At 40.7% G+C, this 13,836-nt stretch overlaps 9 protein-coding genes across 9 annotated transcripts; 7 read left to right on the plus strand and 2 right to left on the minus strand.

The window, feature by feature from the left end:
* Position 1: 1 nt before the first annotated feature.
* On the plus strand, positions 2–1,150 carry NESG_00187 (uncharacterized protein; the record flags this gene model as incomplete). The annotated part of the gene is made up of 1 exon (XM_053047842.1): positions 2–1,150. A coding segment is annotated over one exon (1,149 nt), but the record flags the coding sequence as incomplete, so codon positions are not given.
* A 976-nt stretch (positions 1,151–2,126) lies between these two features.
* On the minus strand, positions 2,127–5,117 carry NESG_00188 (uncharacterized protein; the record flags this gene model as incomplete). The annotated part of the gene is made up of 1 exon (XM_053047843.1): positions 2,127–5,117. One exon carries the CDS (start codon positions 5,115–5,117, stop codon positions 2,127–2,129), a length of 2,991 nt encoding a protein of 996 aa, XP_052905668.1.
* A 14-nt stretch (positions 5,118–5,131) lies between these two features.
* NESG_00189 (uncharacterized protein) lies at positions 5,132–5,431 on the plus strand (the record flags this gene model as incomplete). Its single annotated transcript, XM_053047844.1, has 1 exon — positions 5,132–5,431. The coding sequence occupies one exon, from the start codon at positions 5,132–5,134 to the stop codon at positions 5,429–5,431; it is 300 nt and encodes a 99-aa protein (XP_052905669.1).
* A 37-nt stretch (positions 5,432–5,468) lies between these two features.
* Positions 5,469–6,416, plus strand: NESG_00190 (uncharacterized protein; the record flags this gene model as incomplete). Its single annotated transcript, XM_053047845.1, has 1 exon — positions 5,469–6,416. One exon carries the CDS (start codon positions 5,469–5,471, stop codon positions 6,414–6,416), a length of 948 nt encoding a protein of 315 aa, XP_052905670.1.
* NESG_00191 (uncharacterized protein) lies at positions 6,396–8,117 on the minus strand (the record flags this gene model as incomplete). The annotated part of the gene is made up of 1 exon (XM_053047846.1): positions 6,396–8,117. One exon carries the CDS (start codon positions 8,115–8,117, stop codon positions 6,396–6,398), a length of 1,722 nt encoding a protein of 573 aa, XP_052905671.1.
* Positions 8,118–8,122: 5 nt separating this feature from the next.
* On the plus strand, positions 8,123–8,809 carry NESG_00192 (uncharacterized protein; the record flags this gene model as incomplete). Its single annotated transcript, XM_053047847.1, has 1 exon — positions 8,123–8,809. The coding sequence occupies one exon, from the start codon at positions 8,123–8,125 to the stop codon at positions 8,807–8,809; it is 687 nt and encodes a 228-aa protein (XP_052905672.1).
* Positions 8,810–8,816: 7 nt separating this feature from the next.
* Positions 8,817–9,044, plus strand: NESG_00193 (uncharacterized protein; the record flags this gene model as incomplete). Its single annotated transcript, XM_053047848.1, has 1 exon — positions 8,817–9,044. The coding sequence occupies one exon, from the start codon at positions 8,817–8,819 to the stop codon at positions 9,042–9,044; it is 228 nt and encodes a 75-aa protein (XP_052905673.1).
* Positions 9,045–9,711: 667 nt separating this feature from the next.
* Positions 9,712–10,845, plus strand: NESG_00194 (uncharacterized protein; the record flags this gene model as incomplete). Its single annotated transcript, XM_053047849.1, has 1 exon — positions 9,712–10,845. One exon carries the CDS (start codon positions 9,712–9,714, stop codon positions 10,843–10,845), a length of 1,134 nt encoding a protein of 377 aa, XP_052905674.1.
* A 749-nt stretch (positions 10,846–11,594) lies between these two features.
* Positions 11,595–13,427, plus strand: NESG_00195 (uncharacterized protein; the record flags this gene model as incomplete). The annotated part of the gene is made up of 1 exon (XM_053047850.1): positions 11,595–13,427. One exon carries the CDS (start codon positions 11,595–11,597, stop codon positions 13,425–13,427), a length of 1,833 nt encoding a protein of 610 aa, XP_052905675.1.
* Between the last annotated feature and the right edge of the window lie 409 nt (positions 13,428–13,836).

Raw genomic sequence — 13,836 nt, forward strand, 5'->3', positions numbered from 1 at the left:
AACTAGTAGTGGCGGAGCAAGCATGCAAAGCAGTAGCAAGAGTGCGAGTTCAAAGAAATCTGAAGCGAGTTCTTCATCATCATCAAGCCATGCTGCAACTACTAGTGGCGGTGGTGGAGCAAGTATGAAAAGCAGCAGCCAGAGCGCGAGTTCAAAGAAATCTGAAGCAAGTTCATCATCAAGCAAAACATCTGCGACTACTAGTGGCGGAGCAAGCATGAAAAGCAGCAGCCAGAGTGCAAGTTCAAAGAAATCAGAAGCGAGTTCTTCATCAAGCAAAACAGCCACAACTAGTGGTGGTGGTAGCGGGGCAAGTATGCAAAGCAGTAGCCACCATTCAAGCTCAAGTAAATCTGCAATGAGCTCTTCATCTTCATCAAGCCACGCTGCTACAACTAGTGGCGGAGCAAGTATGCAAAGCAGTAGCCACCATTCAAGCTCAAGCAAATCTGAAATGAGCTCATCATCTTCATCATCTAGCTCAACTACAAATATGCATGGCCAAGCCCCTAGTTCAGCAGGTACTCCAGAAACAAATATCAATCACAATAGCCACAAAAAGATAGATAATATGAATACTTCTCACAATGCAACTCATACTTCTAATAACTCGAACTCAATGAGCACTAATGTTTCAAACAGATCCAATGTCAACCAAACAGGTACAGCTGCAGGCTCTGGCACATTTAGTGCCTCTAGTACAAAAACCACTAGCAATCCAAATACAGGGGTGCAAACTGTTCATTCACACCAAAATGGGGTGGTAAATAATGCAAACCCACATGCGCATGCAAACCCTGTGAATAAAACAAATAACGAGGTGATTGTAACCAAAAATAAGCATCAATCTACAAGTATAACTGAGGCACTTAAAAATAGAAGTAACTTCCTGCTGAAAGTAGAGGAGTTTGAAGTCGAAAGAGATGGAAACATTTTATATAAAGTTGCAGAAAAAATCTCCACTATTACAAAGGATGACGTTAACCAGGGACTTGATATTATTGGCACCGACTTAGTAATGAAAGCAGTTATTATAGACTTTACAACTCTAGTTGATGGCACAACCAGAGAACTTCTGCAGCCATATATTATTGTTGCAATTAGTGGAGCGCCTGTTACTGTAAGCATCGCATTTGTTGAAATGAATTAATTTTCTTTAAGAGTTGCTTGAATGCAATGAGGCTTTTGTATATGACATATAGAAAATAAAGTATTTATATCTAAAGCTTTTTAGTTTTCTGTATAAATTTAGAAATTTTACAAATTACTTGCTTATTGAACGCTTGCAGTCTTGCAAAGTCATTAAAACCATCAATAAAAAACTCGAAAGATATAGATGCCTGCATTGAAAAGAAGATTTAGCAGGATCACTCAATAGGTTTAGAGCTATAAATATAGCAAATTTAGAAAGCAGCCAACTCTACTGCAATTAGGAGAGTGAAGGCATCTCCTTTGTATAGATAAGTTTTTTATTCAAATGTCAACTTCTTTGCAAGAATATAAATACTGTCAATAACAATGCGCTTTATTCAGAGTATTCTTTATTAATCCATGGAGTCATATGAGAAGATAGAACCATTGGTTATATTTAAGCATATGTTTTTTATGATGTTGTTTGTTTAAAAACGTATAGTAGACGGTTTGTTCGTATTTATTGGTTTTTACTAGTTTACTGTATGCTAATAAAAAAGTCTATAAATATAGCAAACTAAAATCTATATAAGAAGAGGTTCTAAACTAAAAAAATAAAATAAAAATGGATCTAAATATATAGAAGGATAAGATGACATAAAGACAGCAAAATAAACACTGTATGAAAATGTAATGGAACAGACAAGAAACAGAATAAACCTTTTGAAATAAACTACTTATAGAAAAAGGACCATATATCCTAAGGTATACTATTTATAGGTTATATTTATATGCTAATAATCTATTCTAGCATAGCCGGAATAAGCTTGATATATATAAGCACTATATAAAACAAATAACTTTAGTTTAAAGACAAGCGCATGCAGAAATTCCTAAAGAATACATTTTACTTGCTTGAGAATAGTATGAAATATAAGAATAGTAAGAATAGTGGTAGTTTACTCTTATTTAGTTAAATAGATGGGTATTTCTTGCTACAAAAATAGCCTATCCAATATGTCTCTTCTATTAACCATTGAGGGAATGTATAAATTATCGGAGAACTTGTTTAGTGGGAACTTACTAATATCAATTGTTAGATAGCTTGAGAGAGCTAGAAGGTCTGTGATGTACTTTTTATAAGGCGTGCAGTAAAAAATATTCTGTAGCTTATATAAAAACTCATGGAAGTGCTCTGTGTTAGAAGCATCCCACTCTATTGGAAGATGACACCGCAGGCAAATAGGACTGTATTCCTCAGATTGATTGCACTTAAAACAGGTTTTCTTGACTTTGTGGAGCTTTGCGCTTTGTTTATATAGAACCCTTCTTATCAGCTTTTTCATGTGCATTGGCGCAAAAGGCTGAGCACACGCTGTGCAGTGCATGCCAATGTCTTGGCTTTGGCTGCAGCAAGGAGACACCACAGCAAGGGCCTCTTTGATATCTGCAGGCATGTCACTAGGCTCAGACTTCTGTGCTGGCCTGCTGTGTGAGACGTAAAGGCCCAGTAGCTTTTGGATGCTCTCAATAGAGATAGAGGGGAAATATTCAAGCATTCTCTGGATAGGAGGGAACACCTGCATTTTCATATAATAGTCATAGTGGATTTCCCCGCACTCTGAGACTAGCTCTGCGCGAGAAACCCCATTGTGCAGCGCCATAACAAAAGAAATAATATCACCAGCCTGGAATGTAAAATTCCGCTCCTTCTGCAAACGAAGCGCAAGAGAAACCTGCTGAAGAGAAGTTCCTTGGACCGCATTGTAGCTTTCAGGCGCCTTTTGTATTTTTTTACGGATCAAAAAGCTTTCTTTGTTGTGGGTTTGAATTTTCTCTTTAAGCTTAGCTAGCAGCAAAAGTATTTCTTCTTCTGGCGCAGTGGAGTACAGAAGAACCCGGATAACAGCAGAAATCCCCTCCTGTGCCATCTCACACCAGTCTCGCCGCCCAGTCTCAAGCCCTTTTTCCTCAATCTCATTGGCGCCATTGGAGTGTACTACTCCAAAGTATTTCTTCTTTGCCATCATAACAAGCTTCAAGAAGGTCTTTTCAAACCCAAGCTTTATGGTTCGGTACTTGCAGCTAATTGAGTCAGAAATCTCATCAAGGAGCTTATTAGACGGAGGGGCGCTAGAAGTGCCTATGCCAGTGTCAACCATAACAGAGTCTGTATCCCCGTATATCACGCGATATCCATTTGACTCAAGCGTGGTTTTTGTGTCTTTCAAAATGGATCTGCCGCACTCAGTAATAAACGCAGCCATTGCTTTATTATAGAACCTAAACCCCTTAAACCCAAGACACCCATATATGCAGTTAGCAACTAGCTTTACAGCCCTTTGTTCAATCTCCAGAAGAAGAACGTCCCCCTTGCCTGCCTTCATCTGCTTTTTAATTTCAGTTCTCTGCGCCACAAGGTCTCTAAGCGCGCCAGGAAGAAGAGACGGCCTGGATACATTCTTGCTGTCCATTGAAAGATCATGCGAAGTGCTGAAACACACATTGTACTCCTGGATAATCGAAGGATACAGAGAGTTAAAGTCAAAAAGAGAGATGTATGTATCAGAGTACATCCCAGGCTTTTCAAGAAAGACATACCCTCCTTCATAGGTGTCCTTTGAGTCAACTTTGCCAGCAAGCAGTTTTTTAGGAATAAGATACTGGTTGTCTCGCATTCGGTGAAGAAGTAGGTACTCAACTCTGTCTGATTTAAACCCATGGAAGATCGAGTTAAGAAGTGCTCCTGTGATATAGGATAATTTCTCTGCTAGAGGCAGCAGACTTCCTTTTTTAAAGATCATGTGCATTTCTGCGGCTGAAATTCGGGCTATGTCCAAAAGAACGCGGGCACTGTCCGATAGGTATCCATTCTGGATAGATGCATATGCCTCAGAAAGGGAGGATGCGCTGCCAAGAACAGGAATATCTGCATGTACAAGGCCATAGCTTTTACTCATCTCTTCTAGATTATACTCAGTAAGCCGGCACACAGACTCCATGTATCGGGGAAGATCGCATATAAGGCTGACAGTGCTGCTGCTGGTATGTGCAGCAGACAAAGCATCATGCATGCTAGTTTGGCCAGTCAGCTTCTCTCTGACAACATCTGTGTCTGCGTTGTAGCAAACTACTACGCTTGCCTGCATGTCGTTAAGATAGCTGCTAACCCTGGAAATAACAGAATCTGCATCATTGAGCTTAGATATATTTCCCAACAAAAACTCACTCGGCGAGTGTGGACTCTCTAGTGTAGTAAAGGTCCAGTATCCATGCAAGCCAGGAGAGTCCGCACAGGAGACAAACATGCTGTTTTCAGTAGTTTCAATCTTCTGCTTCTTCACACACGGGGGCTCATCTGCATTATCATAGGCACCTGCGTCAGACTGAGTGCTAGACTTCTCCTCTGCAGAGTTGCATACATAAATAGAGACAGTCTCAAAGAGATTCCTTTGCAGGAAGTAAAGATAGGCTATGCGGACAGAAGGCATGCCATAGGAAACTATGTTGATATCACACATTCGCACAGCTCCATTTTCAACCTTATCAATTTGCACTAAGGAAGGCCCCTTTATCTTTTTAAGAAGGATAAGAGCCTCTATTGGGCTTCCAAATTCTCTTGAAACATCTGCAGAGTACTCCAGGCTGTTGACACTTCGGGCCTTCTCATAGGGAAGATGGAATATAAGCCGAGCTCCCTCCTTCCCGTTGTTTTCTGGATGTCTGCTGTCATAGCACACTGTACGCTTTTCCCACTGGCACAGCTTGTCGCCATTTATTGGAACCAGACTGTCCTTATACGTGTGCAAAACCTTCTCCTCAAGCCTGTTCATTACAACGGCGCGCTCTGATGTTGGGGTGGCCACCAGCTCATTCACAATCTCTACAACCTGCAGATTCACAGAGGCATTTGTTTTTTCATCCACGCACTGAATTACTGCAGAATAGTTCTCACCATAGAGTATATTTAGCACATGCACTCGCATAAAATAATTTTGCAATGGGAAAAAGAAAACCATCTAAGACAACAAACAATAAACGGTCAACACACAGAACCACCAGCATAGGATGCAAGCTGCGCAACAGAGAAAAGGATTACGACGAAATAAGAAAAAGGCTAGAGTACAATATCAGTGAGCCAATAGAGAACCCAAAGCACGCCCGGTGCATAGAGTGCGACAGAGTGATGGAGGCTTCCACAATAGACAAGCACAGAAAGTCAAGAGAGCACAGAAAAAGGCTTAAAGACTTGGCCGAAGATGCACTTTTGGAACAGGATAGAAAGAATGGCTTATGTTAGAAATGAAACATTTAACCGCAAATAATGCAAAACAAATATGGCTGAGGAAAGACAGGCTGAGCAGCACACAATAAACTCTTTGTCGTACAAGGAGCTAGAGGAATACAAGGAAAACATGAAAATGCAAAACCAGCAAATATGCATAGAGGTATTTACCGTGCAGATCTTCAATGAGATGGTAAGTGAGGTAGAGCCAGAAAGCATAAGCGTAGTAAAAAAGGTGAGCAGCGCACTGTATAGAGTTATTCAAATAGCAGTGAAGCTCATCCAGGGAATCAAGCCCAGCAGGAAGTCTTCAATGGATCTAGTAAACACGCAGTACAAGTTTTGCAGCCAGAATCTTCAGGTTACTGCAGATATAGAGGCCCTTATGCAGGTGATTGGAGTGATCGATATAGCTCGGTATCCAGAGCTGTTCAGGCAGAGTGCCTCAGCAAGGGAAGTAAAGGTGCTGTGCCGCAACCTATCGAGCATAACATTTCCGAAGATGTCTCCCAGCTCTGAAAAGTGCCCAGAGGAGAAAGAAAAAAAGAACTTAGAAATGATACGAATCATTGCATACAACTTTAAGGAGTTTGACATAGAGGCAATTGCATCGGTGTACAAGATGCTTTTGAAAACAAAAAATCCGCTCTTCCCCACCAAGTACATCTGCGAGTACATCAAAATAGGAAAGCTATCGTGCAAAAAAACAAAGATTGTTCTGTGCCAGTTCATACTAGCATTCGTCATTTGCAAACAAAAACAAGAGTTATTTGAGTCTACATGTTCTTTTCTTTATTCATTGATCACGAAGGAAAACAGTAAGCTGCGGTTTGCAAACATATCAGTTGTTTTTACGCCAATATTTTTTATAGATGAAGATTGCCAAATTGTGGACTCAAACTTTAAGGAAATAATGGAAAATCTAAAGAACTTCTTAGAGTTTTTTTTGGAAAACAGCCCGCAAATATTTATACTGGCACTAAAGCCCAAGAGAGAGTAGAATGCTCTGTGCTTTCTTGGGACCAAGCTGCCTATTTCTTTTGGACCCAGGAATAGCCGCCAGCTCTTCAAGAAGGCTGGATCTATCTTGGCTCTTTTTAATTAAATCAGATAATTTTCCTATTTTAAGCACAATATTAATGGCTGCACTTTGAGAAACACCTTTAATCGCCTGCAGCACAATGAGAGACTGCTCTGTTTCTGTGTAGTCTGTGAGTTTTTTTCTATGCAGGCGTGCCAATAAATTATCAAGCAAAAAAAGACCATCTTCTTTCTTGTCACTTCTTTCTGTTTCTTTCTCCTGCAGGCAAGCAGTGTTTACTTCATTTGCCACATGCCCGTGGATCTTCTCTATGGTGAAAAGAGTTTCCTCCACTCTTCGTGGATTAATCACCATAAACCTGCTTGCAATAAGACTGTATGTTACCGTATATATCATTTTTGTAATCGACTTTTCCAAAGAGTGTGTGCCTTCTATACAGTATATCTTGCGCCCTGGGAGGCTTACCAGTCGCTCTTTTTGCTCTCTGTATCTGCCATCTCTTACAGACTGCAGCAGATCTCTAATTGTTTTCCTTTCTATTAGCACTTTGCAGTAAAGCTCCTGCGAGTTCTTTATGTGTGCCCAAAGAAAGTCTCCAATCGAAAGAACTCTTGTCTCTGCCTTGACTCCCGCGTGTGATAGAAAGGTGTGGAAGAAGTACGGGTCCTCTCTTGACCGCTTTTCTCGTATGTCAATTAGTAGAAGAGGCTCGCTTGTCTGTGCAGGCTCCTTATCAGTTGGACGCACTGGGTTCTTTCTTAGTGCAGTTTTCTGTGCACAGACTGAGGGCTTTTTAGTAAACTGCTCTATCTTTTTTATACTGCTTGACAGCAGCGTAGCAGCACACATTCCTGGATTGGTGATAAAAACACCAGCAGGGCTTTCTTCTATAAGTGCATGCCTTAGGAGAATCTTTGCAAAGTGTTTTACTTTTTTCTCTGTGGACTCAAAAAGCACCCCAGAGCCATACAGAGCTGTATGCTTCCTTGCTCTTTCTAAGCACAGGTATCGAAGCGAGCTTGTGTCTACTGGCTTGCACTCTAGAGCATCATATGCGAGAGTATCCAGAATAAGATGACCGAGTGCGTATGGAATGGGCACTTTAGTGCGTGCATGGGATGTTTTAACTGTAAATACATTTCCTGTTTGTTTTGCTTTTATTTGGATCTCAACTTCGCTCTGTGCATATCTCGCAGTGAATCCATCAGCTTTAGTCTCTATTTTTTTAAATTTATTTAGGCCGCTTTTATCCTGTAGGATGAGCTCTTCTTTATTGCTTTCAATAGAAATTTGAGGCTTTTCTTGAGGGAAGGGCGTATCGCATGGATTCTCCAGGATACTTGAGTGGTCTGAGATAACAATAGGCTCGTCCTCATTATTACCATGGAAAGACTGCTTGGCAGGCGGGATAGAGAAATCCTCCAATTCTTTCGCAATTTTATCTGCTATGCTTTTTCCAATATGTTTTACATTACAGAGATCTGCAGCACTCTCCATTCTTCCATCATAGAGAAGAAGCTCTTTGGCAGCGCGCTTGTACCTAATGAATCCAAATGTCACGCCTGATACCTTGGAGTAGACTCTCTCCTTTTCTATCAGTTTGCTGAGTGTGGCTGCCACTCTATCCTTATAGTTTGGTGTTTCTTTTCCTGCTGCCATTTAAAATGAAGACGCCAGAAGATTTACTAAAAATATATCGTGCCAACTGTGCAAAGGCATTCTTTACTGCATGTGCAAGTGACTGTGCACAGAGACAATACTCAATGGAGGAGGCTGCGCACGTAACATACTTTAAGCTGCAGGAGGAGTACAAGAAGGAAGAACAACTGCAACTCCTTCTGCTATACACACGGATAATTGGCCCAGTAACCCACATAGAGAAGAAAAGTATAATAGAAAGTCTGCAGAAGAACCTGCCAGAGATATCATCAATTACAGAGCACAGACATTTACTTAGTACATACATCATTGTAGAGTCATGTCCCTGGATATCATCTGTAATAGACACCTTCCCGCAGGACATTCTTCTCCTGAGCACCAGTCAGATACACCGGCTGGCTCTGGAGGAGAGACCAAGCTACTTTCCATGCGAGCTGTTTCTATCTGTGCATGCAACACACACGGTGTGCATCATAAACATAGAAGAGACAGAAGAGGCCCTTCTAAAACACTTCCACATGCATGAGGTTGAGAAAGTTGTAGCACATAAAAGTCGTGCATACATTAAGACAGCACATATAGAAGGAGCGCAGTGCATATATCATGCGCTAAGTGGAAAGCTAATTAACAAAAAGCCAGTGTTCACTTATTATTACCCAGATTCACTATCAAATATAAACTTATTCCTGTAAAAAATAAATGAATAGAAAAGGAAGGAAGAGAGCCGATCTATACGAAAAGCTGTATAAAAATATAAGAAGAAACGTAAAAGCATATTACAAAAAGGAAACGGTGGATCTGATAAAGCTAAGGTACTCTGACATGTGGACAGAGAAGAGAAGCAATAAGGATAAAGAGATAGTGGTGGGAGAAACACCCACAGATGTAGGAAAAGAAGTGTATTACATTGCAACAGACAATAAATAGAGTAGAAGAAGGAAGAAGATCATTAGGAGGAAAGGACCAAAGTATGCAACAACCATAGATCTACACTATGTGCATAATGAATATGCAGAACGTAATAATTGCATGCACGCAGATGAATAAAGGTCTCCTTGTGTGGGGCTAGACTTCTATGTTTGTCTATATAAATACATAAATAAATGGATTTGGTAGAAGAAAGATGTTTAAATTATATTTGTCGGTGGGCAGCAGGGCATAAAGAAATATACACTAATATATGGTTGTTGTATGTATTTTATAGATGAGAATTGTTTAATATACGCTTATAATTTATTCGAAGAAATAACAGACATACATACAAAGTACTACTTGCAGAGTATTAGCATACTGCATATCAGAGATGCTCTTTTTCTGTTGCAATTTTATTCTCTGTCAAGAACTGTCTCTGTAACTGTCTGTGCTCTGTGAGTTTTTATTTTACCTACTATGTACTAAGCACATACTGCATAGAGTAGTTATAAAGATATTTATATTTTAGACACTGCTAAGTAAGACAGAAATATAATGGCGCTGTAGTATAGTACTAATCAGCCTAAAAGAGCAGATATTTCTTGCAATATAAGAAGCGGCTGCAGTGGTGCTGGTTCTTGGAAGATAAATATATATATAGCGGGTTTGGAAAAATTTGAATATGCAAATTATAAGTATAGCAGAGGAGAAGAAGATGTATAACACTGTAGAAGACGTGCAGGACTTAGTAGAAAGAATAAAGGAGTCAGCTGCCACACTCAAGGGAATAGACCTAAGCGAGAACTCTTTCTCACCGGAGGCACTGGAGCAAGTGCTTATTGAGCTGTCAAAGATAGAAGAGATTGAAACAGTTATTTTCAAAGGAATATTTACGCAGAGAGTGAAGGAACAAGTGTATCCCAGCCTGCAGAGCATTGTAAAATATATCACACCGCTAAAAAAGATAGTCTACTTTGACATTTCAGACAATGCGCTCTCCTTTAATGGAATGGAAATACTTGCACCAATGATAGAGAAGATGCACGTGCTGAAGCATTTAGTAATGAACAACAATGGAATAGGAATTGACGGAGGAGTATTTCTGGCAAAGGCGCTAGAAAATCTTTCAAAGGAAAGCACTGCACTGGAGTCTTTGGAGGTGGGAAGAAACCGGCTTGAGGAGTCAGCCACTAAGCTGGGGAAGGCACTGGAGCTCTTTCCATGCCTAGACTCTCTGAAAATATACCAGAACAGCATCAACACCATTAACATAGGGAATCTTCTGACATCCTTAGGATGCTTAAGTATGCGGATTCTAGACATATCGGACAACTTCCTGCTGGAGTACGGGTCAAAGGTCCTTTCCGAGTCGATGAAAAACTGGCCAATTGAGTACATGAACATTGCAGACTGCATTATGTCAGACAAAGGGCTTGCAGTATTTGAAAGCGCACTGGTAGAGCATATATCTGTGCAGGGAGAGCTGATCTCAGAGAAGGAGATAGACATGTCTTACAACGATATAACAGAAGAGTCCGTCGATATTCTGCGCGCAATTGTAAGAAAGTCAAATGACACCAAGCTAGTTCTAACAGGAAATGAAATAGGAAAACAGGAGATGCAGCTAATAATGAAGGATGCAGAAAATACCACATGCGAGATAGAATTTGAAGAGGAAGAGGATGACTTGATGTTCTCGTCAGAAGAAAAGGAAAAGACTATCTCTGATGAGGAGGATGTAATGCGAAAGCTAGAAGAGCAAATATCTGAAATAACTCTAAAGAAAAGTGAAGAGAACACAAGCTTCTCTCAATGAATGCGGTCTAAAAGGGCAATCATTCCTCTTGCTAAAATAAACATTTAATTCAAATTCAAACCTACCAATTTCTACGCACACAGGGCTGCTTGCAGAGCCGCCTATATTTATCATCTGCACGCGCTATAATAATACTCATACAAACTTATATAAAATATACATATTTGGCAAGATGCATGAAGTAGAAAAATAATCTTAAATATGCATGTTTTATTTAAGCATGCACATATAAATTAAAATTATTAAGGTTTGCACGCACATATCTTTAAAAAACACCTTCTTTTAAAAGAAATATCCTGAAAAGGCATATATTAAGTGCAATTCTGTCTCTTCTTCTACTGTAGTATGCTTTGTTTTCTATAGTATAGATGAATCCTTCATACCACACAAAACTAAACTAGGTAATCCACGGTATATGCGAGAGAACCTTTTAATATCTATTTTCCCTGCGTATAGGAATGTTTCATGTGCTAGTATGCAGAATCATTATTTATAAATTCATCTCTGTCTATGCTGATTTTATTTATTTACATGCATAGGAATACATCCAGTTTAGTACATAGAGCCTGAGACCTGTGGCTAAAGGGCACTAAAACACATATTATGATAGCGTACAAGACTGTGTAGCAGTAGACAAATAGATTTACATTCAGTTTCTGCCACTTTTTGGACCACTCAGCTGCAGATTCTGTTTATATGTGGTTAAATCATAAAACACAAAAGGCATTCGAAAAGTTTATTTTTGCAAAATGCCGTACAGAGCAACAACAGAAAAAGAAATGACCAAAGGAGAAGAGCCTCAACGAGGGGCAGAGGCAGAAATGCCTAAAAGTAGTGAAAGATGGATAAAGGGAAGCAAAGTGAGAAGTGTAAAAACCACCCATATATATAGTGGGATAGACGTGCAAACTCTAAAAAAGGTAGATTACATAGAAATGCCCATACAGAAGGACAGTGCTGAGAGGCTTGAACAGAACAGATGTATCATAGACAAAGAGTACTTGCCCACAGTGCTATACTTCTGGGTGGAAAAGGGCATTCTAACCATCATATCCAAGCCAAGGGGGCAGCAGCTTCTTCCCATGCTGCTTTCAGGACGGGATCAGCGCATTTTCCCCGGTTCTATTCTGTGCAATATCTCCAGAAAGATTCTGGAAACAGCTGCACAATTAGAGAGGGACCAGACAAAAAACAAAGTTACAATGGATAGCATCACTATTTCAGAAAAAGGTGAGATATACATACACAATGACGGCATCTGGAAGGATATTGTTGAAGCATGCCCGTCCGAAACGCAGAACGAAGAGGAAAGACTGCGCGAGCTGGGCATGGCTCTTCTCTCACTGGGAACCGGAGAGATGCTAGAGGGGGTTTCTATGTTCTCTGATATAGACATAGACAACGAAGAGATGCAGTGCAAAGTGCTTGAGCAGGTCATAAGGATCAGCATTCCCTGTTTTAAAGAGGTAGTGCTTTCTCTGCTTGGAAATAAATATACCCCACAGCTTCTTGAAGAGACACTTGCACTCCACTTTTTCTACCCAGAAGAGGAGCAGGAGATAGAGCCGTGCCGGTGCGAGGCCGAGGACTATCTGAATGGAGGGGACATGGAGGAGATGTACTACAATGAAAAAGAGTTTGGGCAGAGCCAGAAGAAAACCGAAGAGATATACGACTCTGCGGCAGGCGTGTCCGTAAAGGCATCAACTCTTGATAAAACAAAGTTTGCATTCCAGATGCACTTTTTTAAGAGCAGCAAAAAAGTCTCTTTCTTCTTTAACAAAAATGCAGACACAGTTGCTAGTGTGGTGAAAGAGATGGAGGATGAAGGCCTTGCAGAGGAAAGTGAGATAGAGCTAATAAAGGCCCACATGGAAAATCTAATGATTAAAATAGGCGAGAGCACTGCAGATGAGACAAACGAAGAGAAAGAGCCAGAGACAAGCGGACCAGCCGCCACACCAGTGTCTTTGACAGCTGGGGAGGAGAGCGACGCATTGAAAAAAGAAAAAGATGGAAGTGAAGCAGGCCCTGCGAGCACTACTACACAGGTAGAAGGCTCGGAAGACAGCAGTGACTATTCCATGAAGGAGTTCAAGGATACGCAGCCTATCAGCGAGTTTGTTTCTGAGGTCGCCCTAGTTGCAAAGCGTGCAAAGAGCATAGCTGATGGATGGGCTGGGCTTCTGAGAAAACAGGACATCAAAACAGTGGGAGACCTGCGCATGCTTACAGAGGAGGACTGGGAAATGCTTAAGCTTCCTGTCTTCGCCTCGCGGGCCATGAAGAACATTCTGTATGGAGAAGCATACACTCTCTTCCGGGAAAAGATGCTTGGAATTGACGAGCGCCTGAAAGAGTACGTGAATGAAAGCACAGTAGAAGATCTTCTATCAGAAACAGCCCAGAACCACGGAAGGCCTGAGATGTTTAATGTGTGGCTCCAGAAAGTCAAGTGCCAGGACATACGAACAGTTGGAGAGCTAAAGCTTCTAACAGAGGAAGACTGGGAGCAGCTGGATCTGTCGGTTTTCTCGTACCGGGCAATACGAAATGCAATATTTAGGCACTGCAAATGCTAAACACAGTAAAAAAAGCGTATAGTTGCTAGTTTGAGCAAGGAATAAAGTTAGATATATATTTAAGCGATCCGCACACATTCTATTATCTTTTTGTAATGCCTGGAAAGCTATTCAGTTTATCTGTTTTGTAGAGCACTATCCTTCCACTCTGAATCCTCTAGACAGTGCCTGCACTAACTCGGTACATTAATTGCTTTGCAGGCAGAAGGAGTTTTATAGAATGCGCTGTATACACAGAAGAGCAGGATCTCGTATAATAGCATTACTTTATAAGTGATATATCTCAGAGTTACCTAGGCTAGAGTCCATTGCACTGAAGCAAAAAGCCATCAAAAGGACCCGTTGGACAACTACAATCCTGCAAAGAAGACTAGGCCAGCTAGGGGTTTGGTTCCAAGACATCTCTATA

The sequence above is a fragment of the Nematocida ausubeli genome, assembly GCF_000738915.1.
Source record: "Nematocida ausubeli strain ERTm6 chromosome Unknown supercont2.1, whole genome shotgun sequence".
Classification (NCBI taxonomy): domain Eukaryota; kingdom Fungi; phylum Microsporidia; genus Nematocida; species Nematocida ausubeli.